The sequence below is a fragment of the Triturus cristatus genome, chromosome 12, assembly GCF_964204655.1.
Source record: "Triturus cristatus chromosome 12, aTriCri1.1, whole genome shotgun sequence".
NCBI lineage: Eukaryota > Metazoa > Chordata > Amphibia > Caudata > Salamandridae > Triturus > Triturus cristatus.
The window spans coordinates 490,484,670-490,506,671 of NC_140595.1; the positions used below are offsets into that span (position 1 = coordinate 490,484,670).

At 48.5% G+C, this 22,002-nt stretch overlaps 1 protein-coding gene across 1 annotated transcript in view; it reads right to left on the reverse strand.

Moving 5' to 3' along the window:
- GARRE1 (granule associated Rac and RHOG effector 1) overlaps positions 1 to 22,002 on the reverse strand; it is a 690,207-nt gene that overhangs the window by 209,021 nt on the left and 459,184 nt on the right. Inside the window, exon 9 of the mRNA XM_085639654.1 lies at positions 18,559 to 18,684. Within this exon, the coding sequence (XP_085495780.1) occupies positions 18,559 to 18,684 (126 nt within the window). The remainder of the gene's footprint in view (positions 1 to 18,558; positions 18,685 to 22,002) is intronic.

The following is a 22,002-nucleotide window of genomic DNA, read 5'->3' on the forward strand; positions in this document are numbered from 1 at the left end:
AAATATACACAGGTTTAAAATAGGAACACTGCTAAGCCCCCGGCTTCCGCCTCAGGGGTGAGACAACTTTAGAGTCAAGCGCGCAGCGCTACTCGCCTAGTTAAATACTCTGGGAGGGCGGGAGGCGGCCAGCAGCTACAGCGCTAACCCTCCCTCACCCAAGATGGCCGAACCTCTTCTCCACGAGCGCCAGAATCTATCAATGCGCGCTGTGCAAAGTTAGATATAACCTTACACTCCAAAGTGGTAGCCTGGTCGAGCAGTAAGGCAGTATCAGAGGACGTGTAAAGCATTTATTGTACACACTCAGTCAGCAAATAGTCTCACACACTCAATAACTGAACTCTAGGCCAATGGTTTGTATAGAAAAAAATATATGCTTGTTTTATTTTAGAACCAACACTTGGAATTAAAATATACTTTCTCGACAGGAGATGTTTCATAAAATTACTTTTGTATATGCAATAGACTTTTTAGTAAACAGTTACAAATAGTTGCAGTAGGCAACTATTTCTAAACACAATACATTGAGCTCAATGATAAATTCAAATTATATGCAACAGATTACTTTTTAGATTACTTTTGTAATTCCAGGCTTGGATCCTAGATCCAGTCCTGGGTCAGTTCTCAGAATCAGCTGTTGAAAGTCGACTTTGGTACTGTAGTGATTTTTAACTAATATTTAGCTATTTCAAAAGTGAGCACTTAGAAAATATTTCAGAGCAAACAATCAATGATTCCCTATGGAAGGAAATGTAGGTTATCGTTACTTTTGTAATCCAGTACTGGGTGCCTAGACTCAGTTCTGGGGCATTTATCCAAAACAGGTAAGTCATTACGTTTTCAGATGTTATACGATTTTTGATGAATATTTAGAAATTGCAGAAATCAACACTTAGAAGAAATTTCACAGAAAAGCAGTCAATGGTTTCCTACGGAAGAAAAATGAGTTAAAGGTAAGTATAGTTGTGGTTACTTTTCAGAGTCAGTGCTGGGCACCAAGATCCAGCACTGGGAGCTCACCTAAGAGCAGGTGAGTAAATTCGTTTTTGTCACTCGGCTGATTTTTGGTGATTATTTGAAGATTTGAAAAGTCCACACTTAGAAGAATTTTCAAGCAAAAGCCAGTCAATGTTACCCTATGAGGAAAATGAAGTTAGCGGTTTAAGGGTAAGTACTCGACTGGCAGAGTTGGAGTTCTGGGCATAGACTCAGGGGTCCCCCAGTGTCAGGTAGGTACAGTTAGTTCACCCTCAGCGGTTTCAGGACGGCCGGGTGCAGAGAGAGTTAGGCCCAATGTTATACTATGAGGGATAGGGGGGCCTTGGTTGGTGGCTGCTGTCTGGCAAGCCACGCGGCTGTGGGAGCTGGGCTCCTGGTCACTTACTCAGGGCAAGTGGGGAAGTAGGTTAGAGTAGAGTTTTCACTGCCAGGGCCACTCGGGCGGCTGGGTGCAGGGTGCTTTTGAGCCGTCGGGCGCTCAATTGATTTCTATGGGAAATCTCCGGTTTGGAAAAAGACTGCAGGCTCGGGGTTGAGGACTCTTCAGGTGCCACCACCACTTCGAAGTTGGGTAGTTGGAGGATAGGTAGGTACCCCGGGATTGGGCACAGAGGGCCGTGGGGCACCGGGTGCAGGGGTGCCTTTTGGTGTCGGGAAATCTTACCCTCTGTTGATCGCGGTTGAGGTGGCACTCTGTTCTGAGGCTGCAGGCTTCTCCAGGATTGTCCAGGGGGGTCCTTGGGTGCCGGACTCGGGGTCACAGTCGCCGTGGGGTCGTCCTCGTGGGTTTAGTTCACTCCGGCACCGGCCAGGCTTGGCGGGTGCAGAGTGGGCTGGGATCGCGTTTCCGGGCTGCTGCCAGGGGTGAAAGGTAGGTTCTGAGTAGAGCCTCTACTCATGGGAGTCCCAGGGAATCAGAGTTCAAAGGTAGCCAGGTCCTCCGGGGTTTCGGAGGTTGCTGGCCACAAGAGATGCCGCGCTGGAGCAGGAGCAGGTTCGAGGGTCGACAGGCCGGTAGGGCTGGGGCAAAAGCAGTTGGTGTCTTCCTCTTTTTAGCAGCAGCAGGGCAGGTCTTTGTTCTTCTTGCTCTTCTTGTAGTTTCGAATCTGGGATCTGGGGAAGGAAGGTTCAGGGTGCCCCTAAATACTAGATTTAGGGGCGTTACAGGTAGGTGAAGGTCAGGGACCAATGGGTCCTTGTCCTGGGGTGGGTACACCCCCTATCCTGCCCCTCTCCTGTGGGAGGGGGGCAGTAGCCTAATCCCTATAGGGTAGGGCCTCCCATCTTCAAGATGGCGAGAGCCCGGAGATGTGCTTCACCTCGCCTCCCCCACCTAAGGGGTGGGGTGGGCAGGCTGGCACATCCCCTGTCCTTGTATGGGGCTTCCGGCCAAGCTTCCCGCCAGAGTGGGGGGTTGCAGTGGCCTGGGGAAACTCCTAGAGGCGGCAGGCCTTTGAAGCTTCCCTTTGCTCATCCTGGGGGAGGAGATTTATCACCTCACCCAGGATGTGCATTGTTGCAGGCCCGGGAGAGCAGGGGCTCTCCCACCCAGTGGTCCAGCAACGTGTCTGCTGTGTGGCAGCCTGGGCAGCCTCAGAGCAGACGTGGATTGTAGGTTAGTTGTAAGGGGGCATCTCTAAGATGCCCTCTGGGGTGCTTAGTACATTAAATCTCACACTGGCATCAGTGTGGGTTTAATGTGCTGAGAAGTTTGATACCAAACTTCCCAGTCTTTAGTGTTGCCATTATGGTGCTGTGGAGCTCGTGTTTGACGAGCTCTCAGCACCATGTACTCTTAAATGGCAGCACTGCACTTACAGTGCCCGGGAATGGACCTGGGTACTGTAGGGGCACAGGGCTCCTGCTCCTGTGCCCACACCATGGGCATAAGGCACCCAGCCAGAGGGGTGACTGACATGTGCCTTGGCAGTGTGGGTGTTGGGCATGGCACACAGAGATGTGTGCCATGTCGACTCTTCATTTTGTCCTGCACCCAGACACTCAGCCTGCAAAGGCAGTGTGTGTGTGTAAGGGTACAGGGCCCCTAAGGGTGGCACAATGAGTGCTGCAGCCCTTAGGGGCCTTCCCTGGTCACAAGGCCCTGGGTACCTAGGGTACCATTTACTAGGGGCTGACATGTGGCCAGGGTTTGCCAATTTGGAGTTTGTGTGTTTTAAGGAAGGAACATAGGCCCTGGGCACCTGATTGGCAGGAGTCCAGGGTACACTCAGTCAAAGTACATTCATCAATTTAGCAAAAAGTGGGGGCATACCATGCAAGAAAGATGGCACTTTCTCACAGTGCTTTCATCAACTGAGCCAGCACTATATTCAAGTTCCAAGTAGGTGCTGTACCATCTTTGGAGGTGTTATTCTGTTTGCTCCTTCTAGGAACCTTTTGACTACGTGAGAAGTGAAAAAACTCTTCCCAGTTCCTCCTCTTATATATACAATTGCTGCTAACCGTGTTTTTAATGATGTGTAGCTTAGATTACTTTGCAGTAAATGAGTTAGGTATTTCAGAACTGTTCTTTCCTTTGTGATCTTCTTTGAAAGATTTTCTTTAAAGCACCATTGGGAGTATCTTTTCCATTTAGCAGTTTAACACCTTTTTGTTGTTGGTTTCCTAGCTTCTCTTAGTACTGCCATTGTGCTTTCTGGCAGTTTGAGGTGTGCAGCTAAGGTCGGTTCTGGGTGAAGTACCTTTCCGTTTTGCATTGTTAATGGGTCTTTCTCTTTTGGAAGCCTGTGCACTGTTCCTTGTGTTATCTCCATTATCTCTAATAACCATGTTTGCCTGGCCCACTGTGGTGCAATGAGTATCATTGTCATGTGGCTGTTCTTGCATTTGTTGATCACTTTGTCGAGAAGTGGTATCAGGGGAAAAGCGTAAGCAAACATCCCTGATCAGTCTTTCCATAGCGCATTCCCTAGGGAATACTTGCAAGGTTACCTGGATGCGAAGCGTTGGCATTTTGCATTGTGGTGAGTTGCAGATAGGTAGATTTGCGGAGTTCCGCATTTTTGGAACATCTTCTGGAGTTCTGATTGATTCAATTCCCATTTGTGAGATGCTGACGTTTGTCTTTTCAGTCTCAGTCCGTCTGCCTCTAAATTTCCTTCACTTGCAAGTGTATTGCAATTAGGTCTATACTCTTTGGGATTGCCCATTTCCACAGTTGTTGAGCTAGCATTGAGAGTGCTAAAGACTGTGTTCCTCCTTGCTTGTTTATGTAAAACATGGTGGTTGTGTTGTCCGTTTGTATTAACACTTTCTTTCCCTAGAGCTCTTTCTGAAAGGCTTTTAAGGCTAGGAACACTGTAATTGGCTACAGGAAATTGATGTGTTTTACTGCATCCTCCTGTGTCCACAATCCCTTACTTTGAGGTTGTTCATATGTGCTCCCCATCCTATCTGGAAAGCGTCTGTTGTTATGGTCACTGTTGGAGTTGGGTGTGTGAAAAATCTCCTTTGTGCTATGTTTGCTTTGTTTCACCATGCCACCTCCTGATGAACTGTTTGTGTGACCACCACTAGATCCTCCCAATACCCTGTTGCTTGTGACCATTGCTCTTGAAGCCATTCCTGGAACGGTCTCATGTGTAAGAGAATGCTGGGAATTAAATGAATGCATGATGCCATCATTCCTAGAGGTTCCCCCACTGTCCTCAATCAATCAATCAATCAGAACATTTGTAAAGCACACTACTCACCCTTGAGGGTCTCAAGGCGCGGGGGGGGCGCGGAGGGAAATGCTGCTACTGCTCGAAAAGCCAGGTCTTGAGGAGTCTTCTGAAGGTCAGCAGGTCTTGGGTCTGCCGTAGGGGGATGGGGTTCCAGGTCTTGGCGGCGAGGTGGGAGAACGATCTGCCGCTGGAGGTTGGGGGTGTAGAAGCCGAGTCTGTTGAGGTATGCTGGTCCGGTGTTGTGGAGTGCCTTGTGTGCGTGGGTGAGGAGCTTGAAGGTGATCCTCTTGTTGACGGTGAGCCAGTGCAGGTCTCAGGTGGGGTGTGATGTGGCTATGACATGGGGTGTCGAGGATCAGGCATGCAGAGGCGTTCTGAATGCGTTGAAGTCGTTTTAGGAGTTTGGCTGAGGCTCCTGCATAGAGGGCGTTTCCGTAGTCCAACCTGCTGCTGACGAGGGCCTGGGTGACCGTTCTTCTGGTTTCCGTGGAGAGCCATCTGTAGATCTTGCGGAGCATGCCGAGGGTGTTGAAGCAGGAGGATGAGACGGCGTTGACCTGCTTTGTCATGGAGAGGGTGGAGTCGAGGAGGAGCCCTAGGTTGCGTGCGGGGTCGGTGGGTGTTGGAGCTGTTCCCAGTGCGGTCGGCCACCAGGAGTCATCCCAGGCCGAGGACTTCCATCTTGTCAGAGTTGAGCTTCAGTCGACTGTTCTTCATCCACTCGGAGACTGCTTTCATTCCTTCGTGGAGGTTGCTTTTGGCTGTGTGGGGGTCCTTGGTGAGGGAGAGGATCAGCTGGGTGTCGTCGGCGTAGGAGATGATGTTGAGGTCATGCAGTTGGGCGATGAGGGCGAGCGGTTCCATGTAGATGTTGAACAGTGTTGGGCTGAGAGATGAACCCTGGGGTATGCCGCAGATGATCTCGGTGACTTCGGAGCGGAAAGGTGGGGAGGCGGACGCTCTGGGTTCTGCCGGAGAGGAAGGTGGTGGTCAAGTCCAGGGCCTTCTCTTGGATCCCAGCGACATGGAGGCGTACGTGTAGGGTGCAGTGGCAGACCGTGACGAAGGCGGCTGACAGGTCCAGGAGGATGAGGGACGCGGTTTCTCCATTGTCTAGCAGGGCCCTGATGTCATCGGTGGCGGCGTTGAGGGCAGTTTCGGTGCTGTGGAACCAGGACTGGGACGGGTCCAGGATGTTCTCCTCGAGGTAGCGGGTCAGTTGTTTGTTGACAGTCATCTCGATGACCTTCGCCGGGAACGGGAGCAGGGAGATGGGCCGGAAGTTCTTGAGGTCATTTGGGTCAGCCTTGGGTTTTTTGAGTAAGGCGTTGATCTCGGCGTGCTTCCAGCTCTCCAGGAAGGTTGCTGTCTCGAAGGAGATGTTGATGGCTTTCCGGAGATGGGGTGCAATGGTGGTGCTGGCTTTGTTGAAGATGTGGTGTGGGCATGGGTCTGACAGAGATCCGGAGTGGATGGTGTTCATGATTTGGATGGTGTTGTCGTCGTTTGTTGGTCCAGGTGAGCAGGGGATCGAAGCGAGTGGTGGCCGTGGGGTCTGAGGTGCCAGTGGCTGTCGGGACGGCCCGGTTGTTGAAGCTGTCGTGGAGGTTTGCGATCCTGCGATGGAAGAAGGTGGCAAGGTAGTTGCACAGGTCTTGAGATGGTGGGATGTCACTGGTGTTGGAGAGTTCCTTCACGATGTTGAAGAGCTCTTTGCTGTTGTGTGCGTTGTTGTCGAGGCGGTCCTTGAAGGAGGCCCTTTTGGCGGATCGGATGAGGTGATGGTGTCTGCGGATGGCGTTTTTGTGGGCTGCATAGTTGTCCGGTGTCTGTTCGCGGTGCCATTTCTTCTCTAGTTTTTGGCAGGTTTGCTTTGAGGCCTGGAGGTCCGCGGTGAACCAGCTGCCTTTGTTAGTGCGTCTGTTGGAGGGTTTCTTGATCAGGGCGACGGTGTTGGCGCAGTCGTCTATCCACTGTCTGAGGTTGCGGGCGGTGGTGTTGGGGGTCGGCGGGTGGGGTCCGGGCGAGGGTGGTGGTTAGCTGGTCTTCGGTAACTTAGCTCCAGCAGCGGTGGGGGATCTGTTGGGTGCGGTGGTGCGTGGTGGGTTTCCAGAAGGTGTAGTGGATGCAGCGATGGTCGGTCCAGTGGAGTTCGGTGGTGTGGTTGATGGAGACGTGGGAGCTTGTGGAGAAGATGGGGTGGAGAAGATGGAGTCGAGCGTATGGCCGGCGGATGCTAGTGAAGCTGCAGTTCCGGCATGAGAAGGGTCCTTGGGTGCGCTTCGGGGCGGCCAGGAAGCAGGTGTGTGATCGTCCGGTGTTGAGTGCGTGGAGGGTGCTGGCGCCGTAGTGGAGACGGGCGTCGTAGTGGAGACTGGCATCGTGGCTTCCGCGGGGGCCAGGGGTTCTGGTGCTGGGCGCGGTCCAGGCACGGACAGGCGCAGACGGGCTTTCCTTAGGCGCGCCCGCCATATTAGGGGAGGTGGGAGAGAGGAGCTGCTGGGAGGCGGGAGCGGGGCGTCGAATGGGCGAGCAGGGGGCAGGGCCGCAGGGAAGCAGCGGCGGGAAAAACGGGGTACAGAAGGCAAAAGGGGGGGCAATAGTACAAGCAAAAGAGGCAAATAGGGCGAAATGGACAACAGTGAGTGCATAAACAGTCACACAAACGGGTTGGGGGAGTACAGGCAGAGCTTGCTCCTTGTGGTATAGACGTGTCTCCTGCAGCAGTGCCAATATTTTCTTTTCGCTTGGGAACACATGAACACCTTCCCTAATATTGTGTCCATCTGTGCTCCTAAGAACACCTTTTGTTCTGGCTCTGGGGACGACTTGTCCCAGTGTATTGAAAATCCGAGTTTAACCAGTGTCTCTTTTGTTGTATCTGCTGTTTGCATAGACTGTATGAGTTTGCTAATATTAACCAGTCGTCCAGGTACAGGATTACATGAATCCCTTGTCTTCTTAGATGAGCATCTACTGCTGCTAAGCATTTTGTGAAGACTCTTGGTGCTGATTTTATTCCGAATGCCAGCACTTTGAATTGGTAGAGCGTTTTGTTGACCACAAACCTTAGAAGATTTTTATGTCTTCTGTTCATTGGAATGTGAAAGTATGCATCTTTTAAGTCTGTGGTTGCCATGTAGTCTCCTTTTTGCAACTGAGGTATCACCTCTTGTAATGTTGTCATTTTGAATCTTTGTGTTTCTATGAATTTGTTGAGAAAACTTAGGTGTAGTATTGGACGCAATGTTTCGTCTACTTTTGGAATTAGGAAGTACGTTGAGTAAATGCCATAGTTCTTTTCCCTCTGTGGTACCTGTTCTATCACATCTTTGGATTAGAGTTCTGCACCTCCTGGAGTAATTGAGATAATTCTCTTTTTAAATGTATCTTCTTGTTTGGAGGTTGTTTTGTTAGTTCTATGCAGTAACCGTACTGTATTATGTTTAATAGCCATTTGTCTGAAGTGATAACTTTCCATTTCTGGAGGAAGTATTTTAACCTGCCTCCTACAGGTGTAGTATATTGGAGGAACTGTTTGTTTAAAGGATGATGTCTTTTTAATGATAGTGTTTTTGGCAGCCCACTCTGTGATGCTTTTGGAGAGTGGCCTCCTTTTGGAATGCAGTCACTTTGTTGTGGTCTGTGATCCTCCTTGTTGTGGTTGCCCTCTTCTCCGAGGGCGCCCTCGAAAGGATTGTCTTCCCTGTTGGAACTACCAATTCTGCTGCTGCCCTTTTTGTTGTCCCTGGCTTACCCCTTGGTAAGTTTGTTGATATGTTTGGTGGGAGGCTGTAGGTTGATAGTTACCTCTGAATTGCAGTGCGCCCATAGACCTTGCTGTTCCATTGTCTTTTTTCAGTTGATTTAGTTTTTCATCTACAACGCTACCAAACAGCTGTTCCACATTGAACAGTGAGTTTAGTGTGTTATTTTGACCTTCTGGCTTAAAACCTGTGATTCTCAGTCATGCATGTCTTCTCTCGGTGATGCCGATTATCATCTGTATACTAGATGTGTCTGCAGCGTCTAGGGCTGATTTTAAACATGTGTTTGCTATGTTTTTTTCTTCTTCCACTACGTGGAACCATTCTGGCAGGTGCTTTAGCAGTTCTCCTATCTCTTCCCAATGCCGATATGCGTGCCTGTTTATCAAAGCATTTGCATTTGCTATGTGCCACTGAATTGCTGCACTCCTCTCGACCTTCCTCCCCATAAGGTCTATCCCTCTTGCTCTCTTTGTCTGGTGGTGGTCCAACATTGGTTGGTACATTCGCTCTTTTACTGGCCGTGGGTGTAATGACTGAGTCAGCTGGCACCGACCCACTGATGTACATAGGGTCCTTTGAGGAATGCTTGTATTTCTTCTCACCTCTTGGTGCGAATGCTTTGCAAATGCTTCTTTCCCTTGATCTAATACACTTGGAAGCATGGGAAGAAATTGGTTCCTTGATTGAGTGGGCTGCAAAGTCTCTAGTAGAAAGCCTGATTGCGGCTTTTCTTCTTCTAGTTGTTCTCCATGTGTCTGCTGCCTTTTTTATGACTTGGTTGTACATCCCAATGTCATCTGGGGGTGAAGGCCTCGAAAGATATATGTGTCGACTGCCTCTTCTGGTGATTCGGAGTCGAGATCCTTACATTGTAGGTCTTGAACCTCCGAGGTCGCCCAGCCCACATATGACAGTGCCTCGTCGTCTCCTTCCTCCTCGAAGAATTCCTCTTCTTCTTCTTGTGGTGGTTTGGGAGTTGTTGGTGGCTGTAAAACATTGACTGCCTTTTCCGATTCGGTCGATGTTTTAGGTAGTTGTGAGAAAGTGGCTCTGTATATACTGTTCCCAAATAGGAACAGTGTGTACAGAGTCCACAGTCCCCAGAGGTTTGGCAGAGGTTAAAGTTAGATATAACCTTACTCTCTAAAGTGGTAGCTTGGTCAAGCAGTAAGGCAGTATCAGAGGACAGTGTAAAGCATTTGTTGTACACACTCAGTCAGCAAATGGTCTCACACACTCAAGAACTGAACTCTAGGCCAATGGTTTATATAAAAAAATATATGGTTGTTTTATTTTAGAACCAACAATAGGTATCCAAATATACTTTCTCAGAATGAGATGCTTTAGTTAAATACTTTTGCAATATGCAATTGACTTTTGTAGGTAATAGTTACAGGTTGTTGCAATAGGCAACACAATTTCAAACACAATAATACATTAAGCTCAATGGGAACTTTAAGTTATATGCAATTAATTACTTTCAGGATTACTTTTCTAACTCCAGGACTGGATCCTAGATCCTGGGACAGTTCTTGGAAAAAAGTGAGTAAATTCGGTTAAGTTACTGTTGTGATTTTTAAGCAATATTTTGCCATTTTAAAAGTTGACACTTAGAAACTTTTTCTTATCAAATTATCAATGTTATCCTATGGAAGGAAATTCACTTAGCAGGTAAGTGGCTTTATGGGTACTTTTTCTAGGTCAGTGTTGGATCCTGGATCCAGCACTAGGGTACCACCTATAAGCAGTAGAGAAACTATGTTTAAGTTGTACAGGCAATTTTTAAGGAAAATTTATAAGTTTGTAAAATCGACACTTAGAAGAAATTTCATAGAAAAACAGTCAATGGTTCCCTATGGAAGAAAATTCAAGTTACGGGTAAAGTATGTTCTCGTTACTTTTTTAATCCAGGGCTGGGCTCCTAGGCTCGGTACTGGGACCTCTATCTAAAATAGGTAAGTAATTACGTTTTCACAGTGGAAGAAAATTGGGTTAGTGGCAAGTACGGTTGGAGTACTTTTCAAGGTTAGTGCTGGGCACCAAGATCCAGCACTGGGATCTCTCCTGGGATCTCTCCTAATAGCAGATGAGTATTTCCGTTTTCGTTACTCGGTTGATTTTAGGTGAATATTTTAAGTTTCAGAAACTCCACACTTAGAAGAAATTTCAGAAGAAACCAGTCAATGTTACCCTATGGAAGAAAAGAGAGTTATCGGCTTTTGGGCAAGTACTCGACTGGCAGAATTAAGGTTCTGTGCACAGACTTAGGGGTCTCCCAGGGTCAGGTTGGTACAGTTGTTACACCCTCAGCGGCACTGGGGCGACCGGGTGCAGAATGAGTTCGGCCCAATGTTATCCTATGGGAGGCAGGGGGTCCTTGGTTGGTGGCTGCTGACTAGAAGGCCACGCGGCTGTGGGAGCTGGGCTCCTGGTCACTTGCTCAAGGCAAATGGGGAAGTAGGTAGGAGTAGAAGTTGCACTGCCAGGGCCACTCGGGCGGCTGGGTGCAGGGTGCTTTTGAGCCTTCGGGCGCTCAATGGATGTCAATGGGAAAGCTCAAGGACGAACAAAGGCTGCAAGCTCGGGGACGAAGATTCTTCGGGTACCACCACCACTTCGAGAGGTAAGTTGGGTAGTTGGAGGATAAGTAGGTACCCAGGAGTCGGGCACAGGGGGCCGCAGGGTGCCGGGGTGCCTTTTGATGTCGGGAAATCTTACCCTCTGTTGATCGCGGTTGGGGGGGTCCCTGGTTCTGAGGCTGCAGGCGTCATCAGGAGCGTCGAGGTGGGTCCTTGGGTGCCGGATTTGGGGTCACAGCCGCCGGGGGGAGGACGTCCTCGGGGTCTTTGTCCACTCCGGCACAGGACAGGCTTGGAGGGTGCAGTGTGCAGGGTTCGCGGTTCCGGGCTGATGCCAGGGGTTCTTTGAGCAGAGCCACTGCTCATGGGAGTACCAGATGCTTAGAGTCACAAGGTAGCCAGGTCCTCTTGGGTTTGTGAGGCTGCTGGCCACAGGAGGTGCTGGGATCTAGCAGGAGCAGGTTCGAGGGTCGACAGGCCGGTAGGGCTGAGGCCAAAGCAGTTGGTGCCTTCCACTTCTTAGTAGCTGCTTGGCAGGTCTTCTTTCTTCTTGTTCTACTTTGCTTTTCCGGAATCTGAGGAAGGAAGATTCAGGGTGTCCCTAAATACTAGATTTAGGGACGTTACAGGTAGGTAAAGGGCAAGGACCAATGGGTCCCTGCCCTAGGGTGTGTACACCCCCTATCCTGCCACTCTCCTGTGGGAGGGGGGGGGGCAGTAGCCTAGTCCTGATTGAGCAGGGCTTCCCATCTTCAAGATGGCGAGAGCCCGGAGATGTACTTCACCTCGCCTCCCCCACCTGAGGGGTGGGGTTGGCAGAGGCTGGCACATCCCCTGTCCTTACTTGGGGTTTTCGGCCAGTCTTCCCGCCAGAGTGGTGGTCAGAACCGGTGGGGGCCAGTTGCTGGATACAGCAAGTGGCCTGGAGAAGCTCACAAAGGCGGCATGCCTTTGAAGTTTCACCCTGCCCATCCTGGGGGAGGAGACCTAGCACCTCGCCCAGGATGTGCATTGTTGCAGGCCCAGGAGAGCGGGGGCTCTCCACTTACGGGTCCAGCAACATGTCAGCCTAGGCAGCCTCTCAGACAAGAAGTGGATTGTAGGTTAGGTTTCTCTAAGATGCCCTCTGTAGTGCTTTGTACATTAAATCCCACACTGGCATCAGTGCGGGTTTAATGTGCTGAGAAGTTTGATACCAAACTTCTCAGTCTTCAGTGTTGCCATTATGGTGCTGTGGAGCTCGTGTTTGACGAGCTCAGCACCATATACTCTTAAATGGCAGCACTGCACTTACAGTGCCCAGGAATGGACCTGGGTACTGTAGGGGCACAGGGCTCATACTCCTGTGCCCACACCACTGGCACAGGGCACCCAGCTAGAGGGGTGGCTGATGTATGCCAGGGCAGTGTAGGTTATGGGCATGGCACACAGGGATGTGGGCCATGTCGACTCTGTTTTGTCTTGTACCCAGACACTCCGCCTTCCAGGGCAGTGTGTTTGTGTTAGGGTACAGGGCCTCTAAGGGTGGCGCAATAAGTGCTGTTGCCCTTAGAGGCCTTCCCTGGTCACAAGGCCCTGGGTACCTAGGGTACCATTTACCAGGGGCTGTCATGTGACCAGGGTTTGCCAATTTGGGTTTTTAGGTTTTAGGGAAGGAACATAGGCCCTGGGCCCCTGATTGGCAGGAGTCCAGGGCACACTCAGTCAAAGTACATTCAGCAATTCAGCAAAAAGTGGGTGCATTCCATGCAAGAAAGATGGCACTTTCTCGCAGTAGTATCTTGAATTATTTCAAGCTGTCGTCTAATTCCTTTTTGCGCTGCAAAATATTTGCCACTCCGCTTCTAGTCTCTTTTTCTCGATCTCCGACATGTGCGTTTCGGCGTTGAGACCCTCAGCCTCTCTCTTCGTGCTGGACAACGCCAACATGGTCGTTGAAGGCTGTTTCAACCTCTCTTTCAACGTTGAAGTGTCTTTTTTGTGACCCTCTTTCTAAGTCTTTGATTTTTCGCGGCATTTCACCGTCACAGAGTCCTTGCCAAAGGATCCAACTGATTGTTTTTCTTTGGAGGCGACTGCCGTCGTCGACTGTTTCAACTCCAAGGCTCCTTTCGAGGACTTAAGAGACATATTTTCATGTCTCTTCCTGCTTTTTCGAGGTCAACGGCTCTCTTACCTCTTTCGAAGTCTCCTTTTCGACCTCTACGACTGAGACATATGTGTCCTCATCGACTTCAGGGCCTTCGGCGATGTTGTCGTCCTCTTCGCTGGAGAGGCTCAGATCTCGAAGCAACGGTGCTGGCCCCTGGCCCTGCATTTTGTAGTTGGCCCTTCTGTCTCTTTCTTACCCTCAAGGTCTTTGGGATGAAGGCTGAGCACGCGTTGTAGTCTTCACTTCGGTGATCCAGCGGCAGGCAAAGGTAGCAGACCGAATGCTGATCTTTCTGTGCATACTTATGATGTTAATTCTTGCAGAACTTGAACGGTGTATAGTCCATTACCGTGCAGTGGGAGCCCCCTGCATGCGCATTCTCCGTGTTGTCAAAGTTCTGTAATTTTCCCTCTTCGGCGCACTACGGCTCGTCCGATAGTATTCCGGTACATTGAAACTTGTATCGTTGTTTTGTTGAATTTCTAACTATTTTCGTCGATTCTTCTCTCCGAATCTCTAGAGCTCCTTCTGTATCGATCCAGACCAATCGGTGGAAAAAAATAATCTGAAGGTGGTGACCAAAGGTGGGAGCTTCCAGAGGAAGCACGTCGACGTCACAAGAGGACACCAAATGGTGGTATGTCGAAGCCCAACAAAAAAAAAAAAAAAAAAAAGAAGACATACAACAATTCCGGACTGTAAGAAACTGGCTCTATATATACTGCACCAAAGTGAGGTACAGTGTGCATAGAGTCCAAGGGTCTCCAAAGGTTTGGCAGAGGTTAAAGTTAGATAAAGCCTTACTCTCTAAAGTGGTAGCTTGGTCGAGCAGTAAGGCAGTATCAGAGGACAGTGTAAAGCACTTGATGTACACACTCGGTCAGCAAATGGTCTCACACTCAAGAACTGAACTCTAGGCCAATTGTTTTGTATAAAAAAAATATACTGTTTTATTTCTAGAACCAAGCAAGCCTGGTACAGGTAAGCATATAAATACTTAGCAGTAGTAATTGACTTGTTTGAACACAGTTCAGAATTGCAGTATAACTGGTACTGGTTTTGATTACAGGTTTAAGAAAGCAGTTTGCAACACATTGCAGGTATAGTACATTCAATTGAATGGGCTTTTTAAGTAAAATGCAGTTAATTACTTTTCAGATTACTTGTCTAACCACAGGACTGGATCCTAGATTCAGCCCTGGGACATTACCTGAAAACAGTTGAGAAAATGCGTTTTGGTTAATCGGCTGATTTTTAAGGAATTTTTGCCGTTTTCAAAAGTCGACACTTGAAACTTTTTGAGAGAAAAAGTATCAATGTTATGCTATGAGGAAAAATCAGTTATCGGTTTCAAGGTAAGTAATCAGTCTTTTGAGTTAGAGTTCTTGGATTAGACTCAGGGGTCTCCCAGGGTCAGTGATGCACTGTTTCACCCCCAGTGGCACTAGGGTGGCCGGGTGCAGAGTGTTGAGGCCCAATGTTATCCTATAGAGGATAGGGGGGGCTCCGGTTGGTGGCTGCTGGCAAGCAGGCCACAAGGTTGTGGGAGGAAAGCTCCTAGGGTTAAGCTCAGGGCACGCTGGGGACCAAGTTAGCACCAAAGGGCCACCCTCAGCGGCGCTAGGGCAACCGGGTGCAGGGTGCAGTTTTGAGGTCGGGTGCCCTGTTGACTTGAATGGAGATTCTCCGGGACAAAGAAACACTGCAGGCTCGGGGACGAAGATCTTCCAGGAGTGACCACCACTTTGAGGGGTAAGTTGGGATGTAGAGGGATGGTTACGCACCACTCGGTTGGGCACACAAGGCCGTGGGGCGTCGGGTGCATGGGTGCCTTTAGACGTCGGATTTTCTTACCAGCTCTGGTCGTTGGGGGGAGGGGTGTCTCCTGGATTGAGGCTGCAGGCGTCGTCTGGAGGCTTGAGGCAGGTCAGGGGTCGCCAGTTTTCGGGTCAGGATCGCCGGGGGGACCTCCTCGTAGTGTTTGTTCACTCAAACACAGGCCGGGCTCGGCGGGTGCAGAGTGTGCTGGATTTGTGGTTTCTGGCTGGCACCAGAAGCTGCAGCTCAAACATGTCTGGTGTTCACGGGAGAAACAGCTTGGAGAGTGAATGCAGGCAGGTCCTCAGGGGTTTTTGAGGTTGCTGGCTGCAGGCCACGCCGGCGTTTTGCAGGAGCAGGTTCGAGGGGAGACCGGCCTGTAGGGCTGGGGCCAAGTCAGTGGGCGTCGTCCTCTTGTTAGCTCTGCATGGCTTCTCATCCTTCTTTTCTTGTGGTTGCTGGATCTGAGGAAGGAAGGTCCAGGGTGCCCCTAAATAGTAAATTTAGGGGCGTTACAGGTAGGTGAAGGGCAGGGGCCAATGGGTCCCCTCCCTGGGGTGGGTACACCCCCTATTCTGCCACTCTTCAGTGGGGGAGGGGGGGGGGGCAGGAGCTTGTCACTGGTTGGCTGGGTCGCCCCATCCTCAAGATGGCGGGGACTCGAGGTTGTGCTTCACCTCACCTGGAGTTGGCAGAGGTGGGCACACCTCTCTTCCTCACTTGTTTTTCCAGCCGGTTCTCCCACCCAAAATGGGGGGTAGAACCAGTGGGGACCAGTTGCTGAAAGCAGCAAATGGTCTGGAGAGGCTCACAAAGGCGGCATGCCTTTGAAGCTTCTCCTTCGTGAACCCTGCCCATCATGGGGGAGGAGGCTTGGCACCTTGTCACAGGATGGGCATTGTTTCAGGCCCCAGAGAGCAGCAGGCTCCCGACCCAGGGGTCCAGAAACATGTTTGGTGGTGGCAGCCTGCGCAGCCACTCAGTCAGGTCACTGGTAGTTTGTCGTTTTTCAGGGGGCATCTCTAAGATGCCCTCTGTGGTGCATTTTACATTAAATCCCACACTGGCATCAGTGTGGGTTTAATGTGCTTAGAAGTTTGATACCAAACTTCCCAGTCTTCAGTGCAGCCATTATGGTGCTGTGGAGTTCGTAATGACAACCTCCCAGCACCATATACTCTTAATGGCAGCACTGCACTTACAGGGCCCAGGAAGGGCACTGTAGGGGTATAGGGCTCATGCACCTGTACCCTCACCACTGGCATAGGGCACCCAGCTAGAGGGGTGACTGATGTATATCAGGGCAGTGGTTTGTGGGCAAGGCACACAGGGATGTGTGCCATGTCGTCTCTTTGTTTTGTTCTGCACCTCAGCCTGCAAAGGCAGTGTGTGTGTGCCAGGGTACAGGGTCTCTAAGGGTGGCACAATTGGTGAGGCAGCCCTTAGGAGCCTTCTCTGGTCACAGTCCCCTGGGTACATGGGGTGCCATTTACCAGGGACCTACCTGTGGCCAGAGCGGTCAATTGGGTTTTGTTTTGGGGAAAGAACACAGGCCCTGGGGTCCTGATTGGCAGGGCCCCAGAGCACATCAAGTCAAAGAGCATCTGCAAGAGTAGTCTGGCAACAACAAAAAAAGGGGGGTTTACTGCAACAGAAACCCACTTTCTCACACGGACTCAAACACTAAATGGTGGATTAATGCACTGCATGTGAATCCAGAAAAGATTCACGCTGCAAAACAAGTTACTTACCTTCGGTAATGATCTTTCTGGTGGATATTTATCTAATCTGATTTCTCTCTTTAGAATATTCCCAAGCTGCCAGACTGGATCCGGAAAACATTTCTCCATAGCAACGCTCCTATGAACTGCTAGGTGACGCCATGTGTTTCCACTCTGCCTCCACACCACTCTGGAAAAGCGCTGCTGTCAGTTTCTTGTCTTTTCCCCTTTTCGCACTCTCAACAATCGTTGGTATAAGTGTACTCAATACTAACTTGAAAGTTTTTAGATATTAAAAAGAGGCCACATCAGAGAACTGTGGGGTGGGAGGGTAGTGAAGAATATATGGTTAGAGTATCCACCAGAAAAAGCAGATACTCTAACCACAGATTCTTCACCTCTGAACTCCAGGATTGTTCCAATGACTGGAGCCTCTGCGAAGAAGTCATTTGGGTCTCCGGCTCATTGATAGTCAACCCCAAAAATGTCAAGCGGGTAGCTGTCCTCTGGTTGTGGTCAATGACTGGCTGTGGAGAGCCAACCTTCGACAGCCAGGCATTGCGGTACAGGATCACTGATAACCACCACCATCACTTTTGGAACATTCAAGGAGTGCTGGTAAGGCCTAAAGGAAGTAGAGGAAACTGAAAATGCTCCTGGCCTACCATGAACTGTAGGTAACATCTGTGAGACTGCAGAAAAGGTATCTGAAAATACGAATGCTGCAGGTTTAAGGACACCATCCAGATCAAAGCAGACAGGATCTGAGCAGGCTTGATCATTCTGAATTGGTCCTTCCACAGGAAGGCATTTAGAGGCCGGAGGTCAAAATAGGTTTGAAGTCCCCATCGTCCTTCGAAAAGAGAAAATATCAAGAGTAACACCCCGCTTTTCGAGTCCAGAACCCTCTCAACGGCACCTTTGGAGAGCAGCAGCCACCACAGCATCCAGAGAACAGCATTGTGCCTCCTCACTTCTAGAACTCATCACTTGGCCACAGCTGTTCTAAGACCAGCAAAGGCTCACATGGATCTAAGGTGGGGGCAGAAAGAGCAGTCACTACCTGGAACCACTGGGCACTGTGGTTTCATCTATTTGGGCACTGTGATTTAATCCTCAACAACTACGAGCCACCATCTTGGAAAGCCCAGAACTAAGGGAGCGTTGATAATCAAGCACCACCAAACAGGTTGCTTTCTGTGGGCAGATGAGTACGCTGAATAGGGAAATAATTCATTCTAGGGGGGTACCTGGCCTGGATCTCAGTAGAGGTGCCAGGCCACACCTCTGGTTTTGTGTGCATTTTCTAAACAAAACTGTAAAAAATGAGTTGGCAAGTGCCAAGAAAAAGAGAGAATGCTTTTGATACAGATATTAATAAATACTGGTAAACAGAATCACTTGCACTCTAAATAAAACAAACTATGTGATTAGATAAACTGAAAATGGTCAATGGCTCATTACAGAACTCGCTCATTTTGGGATTAGAAAAAGGAATCCTATTAGCTTGATGTGCCGTGAACAGTAGTTAAATCATTTCTAGGTAATTGTTTAGCGTACATAGTATGACCTAAAAATAAACACATAACCGCACATGTGGCTAAGTGTGTATGGATGCCATTTTTAGGAATGAATGTTTACTAAATATTTATTTGACCCACCTTTGATAAAGGCTTGTGTAATTTAATTTCTGAATTTTAATGCTGTGATTATGTGAATGCTCGAAAAATGTTGCAAAAGTCTTATTTTACAAATCTTTTGCGCAGTAGATAAGTATATTAATGACATTTTAAATTTGCGAAGTAAAACAAAACAGCAACTGTGACATACCTGCCTTCCTTCCACCTACTAATATCAAACACAGCAGTATAGAGTACATCTACTAGTCCCAAAGTCTTCTCTGGGTCAAGACTTCTTTGCAATAACGACATAGTTGCTGGGTCTTCTTTCAGACACCTATTAAAAAAGGCACATGTTAAAAAGCATTGCAATGTTTGGCACTTAAGAACAAAACTAAAATCGTGTATCACACTAATCAAATTTCTGGTCATGAAAATTTTTCAGTGATCAAAATAAAGATCATTACAATGCAGGATCCTGCCATTACTTCAACATGTCAAATATTTACTGTGTGCTATTCACGATAATACTGATTTTAGAATTAGTGAATTACACAAAAATGACCGAGCATTACACAGCTATAGCAACATAATTCATGTGGTTGCTTGGTTGTGGAAGAGGTGTGGCGCAGCGGCCAGGGCGACTGACTTCGGAATCTGGGGATCACGGTTCGATCCCCAGCGCCGGCGGCAGTATAGCCCAGCACCATGTGACTTTTGGGCAATAGCTTGCTTAATCTTCCCGACGGCCTCCAGCGCCTAGAGACCCTTACGGGTGATTGTTCGCGCTTTACAAATGTGGATTATTATTATTGGTTACACGCCTTAATGTACCAAATCTATTATGTTCTCATACAGGCTTTTATATAGGCAAATCAACGAATAACAAAACCCAAGTAATACATTACAAAAAAAAAATTACTGAAGGATGCTTGGATTTGTTAATGTATTTCTCTTGCCAAACTATACACTGGGTGAAGTGAAAGTAAGGGGTGACAGTATGAACAAGCATTGGAAATGCAATAGGTCTCGCCTTTGATTAAGTTAAGGCCATTTGCTTTTCTAATGGTATTGTTTGGCAAAGCAAATGGCTTTAACTTAATGAAACGCGAGACCTAATCCATCGTTCTTTTGCTCACCATTTCACCCCAGTTTGGACCCAGCCATATGCAAATCAGTCTTGACCCTGTTCCTCATGGAACAGTGCAGCCTAAACTGCCAAGCCAGGTCCTCCCTGGACTGGAAACAAGCATCCAGGGACTGGTTTCAGGGCACCATCCCACATCAGCTAGGCTAGCTTGAATACCGTGGTGCAGTGAGCACAGGACCCACGTTTGAGCATACCCTTCCCACTCGGGGTGAACATAGCATTCACAAGAAGATGATGTACTTAGAACAGGTATAGAAATCGAATTAAGTTCTAACGCACCTCATAAGAAAGGAAAATGCTACTTACCAGTATGCATCTGTTCCTGGCATGTAGAGCTGCAGATCCACACACTTTGTATTAGATCGCCATCTGGTGTTGGGCTCGGATGCTTGCACCTTGTTGTTGTCTTGGAAGAAGTCTTTGTAGTCACGAGATAGGCGACTCCTCCCTTGGATGATCGTGTGCATGGGCATCGACTCCATACTCAGATTGTTTTTCGCCATGAGGGGAAATTATGGAGATAGTAGAGAAGAAAGAGATGTCCATGTGTGTATATCTAAGTAAGATAGAACTGGAACAGATACAGGTCCCGGGGAGGTGGGTGGGCGTGTGTGGATCTGCAGCTCTACATGCCAAGAACAGATGCATACTGGTAAGTAGCAATTTCCGTTCAAGGCATATGAGCTGCAGATCACACACTTAGCAAGACTGTACAGCAGTGTCTCCCCCAACGGTGGTCACCTGTATGGGTTGCAGTAGTTTGAAGGAGTTTTAAGAACAGCTTGGCCTACAGAAGCTTGTTGCTTGGCTTGCATGTCAAAACAATAGTGTTTAATGATGGTGTGTGTGGTAGACCATGTCACTGCCTTACAAATTTCTTCTAGGGGAATGTTCCCTTTGAAAGCCATGGAAGCCCCTAGTTTGGGTGTGGAATGCGCTCTAGGGGGAATTGTCAATATGAGTTTAGCCTTTAGGTAGCATATTTGGATACATTTAACAATCTACCGTGCAATCCCAGCTTTGGAGATGGGGTTACCTTTATGAGGTGGGGAGAAAGCTACAAACAATTGTTTTGTCTTGCAAAAGGATTTAGTTCTGTCAATGTAATAAAGCAGGGCTCTTGACGTCTAGCGTGTGAAGAGCTCTCTCTGCTACGGAGTCTGGGTTTTGAAAAAACACTGGTAGCTCCACTGATTGGTTAAGGTGAAATGCAGAGATGACTTTAGGAATGAATTTTGGATTTTTGGAGAACCACTTTGTTACGATGTATTTGTAAGAAGGGTTCTTGTATGGTTAAAGCCTGGATCTCACTCACCCTTCTGAGAGAGGTGATTGCAATAAGGAAAGCTACTTTCCATGTGAGGAACTGAAGTTTACATTTGTGTAGAGGTTCAAATGGGGGTCCCATGAGCCTAGTAAGTACAATATTGAGATTCCATACCGGAGAGGGTGGTAATCTGGGAGGAATTACCCTTTTAAGGCCCTCCATAAATGCTTTAATTGCTGGGACCCTAAAAAGTGACAAGTGGTGTCTGTTTTGTAAGTAAGCGGCAAGTGCTGCTAGATGTAGACATATGGATGAGTATGCAAAATTACATCTTTGCAAATGTAGTAAGTAGTAAATTATGTTCTGGACGGACGCATCCGGTGGATCGATATGATTGTTAGTGCAGTAAATGGCAAATCTCTTCCATTTTGCTGCATAGCAAGCTCTGGTAGTAGGGCGCCTGTCTTCTTTAATGATGTTCATACAGTCCGGTGGAAGGTTAAGATAACTAAATTCTAGGACTTCAGGAGCCAGATCGCAAGATTCATTTGAGTTGGATCGGGGTGCCTTATCTCTCCATGGTTCTGCGTTAGTAGTGATGGGGAGAGGCGTGGTTTTTGGTGTGGGACTAGAGAGAGTTCCAACAGTGTTGTGAACCATGGTTGGTGTGCCCATGTGGGAGCCACTAGGATCCTTTTTAGAGACTGTTGTCAGGGCTTGCGTACCACTAGTGGAATCAGTGGGAGTGGCAGAAAAGCGTACGCAAATCTGCCTGACCAGTTCATCCATATCGCATTGCCCTTGGACAGTGGGTGTAGAAACCTGGTGGCGAAGGTTGGGCATTTTGCCTTTTTTGTGTGCGGCAAACAGATCTATGTCTGGTTGGCCCCACATTTGGAAGAATGGTAGAAGAACTTGTGGATGTAGTTCCCATTCGTGAATCTGTTGTGTCTGTCGACTTAACAGAGCCGCAATCTGATTGTGAACTCCTATAAGGTGCTCTGCAAGCAGGTATATGTTTTGTGGGATGGCTCACCTCCAAATGTTCTATGCGAGCTGGGACAGCTGTAGAGAATGTGTGCCTCCTTGTTTTTGTATGTAATACATGGCTTTCATGTTGTCAGTTCGGATCAGGACAGCCTTGTTTTGTACATGTAGTTGGAATGATTTCAGAGCTAGGAATATTGTAAGCAGTTCCAGATGATTGATATGAAGCACTTGTGATACAGGCTCGAGGA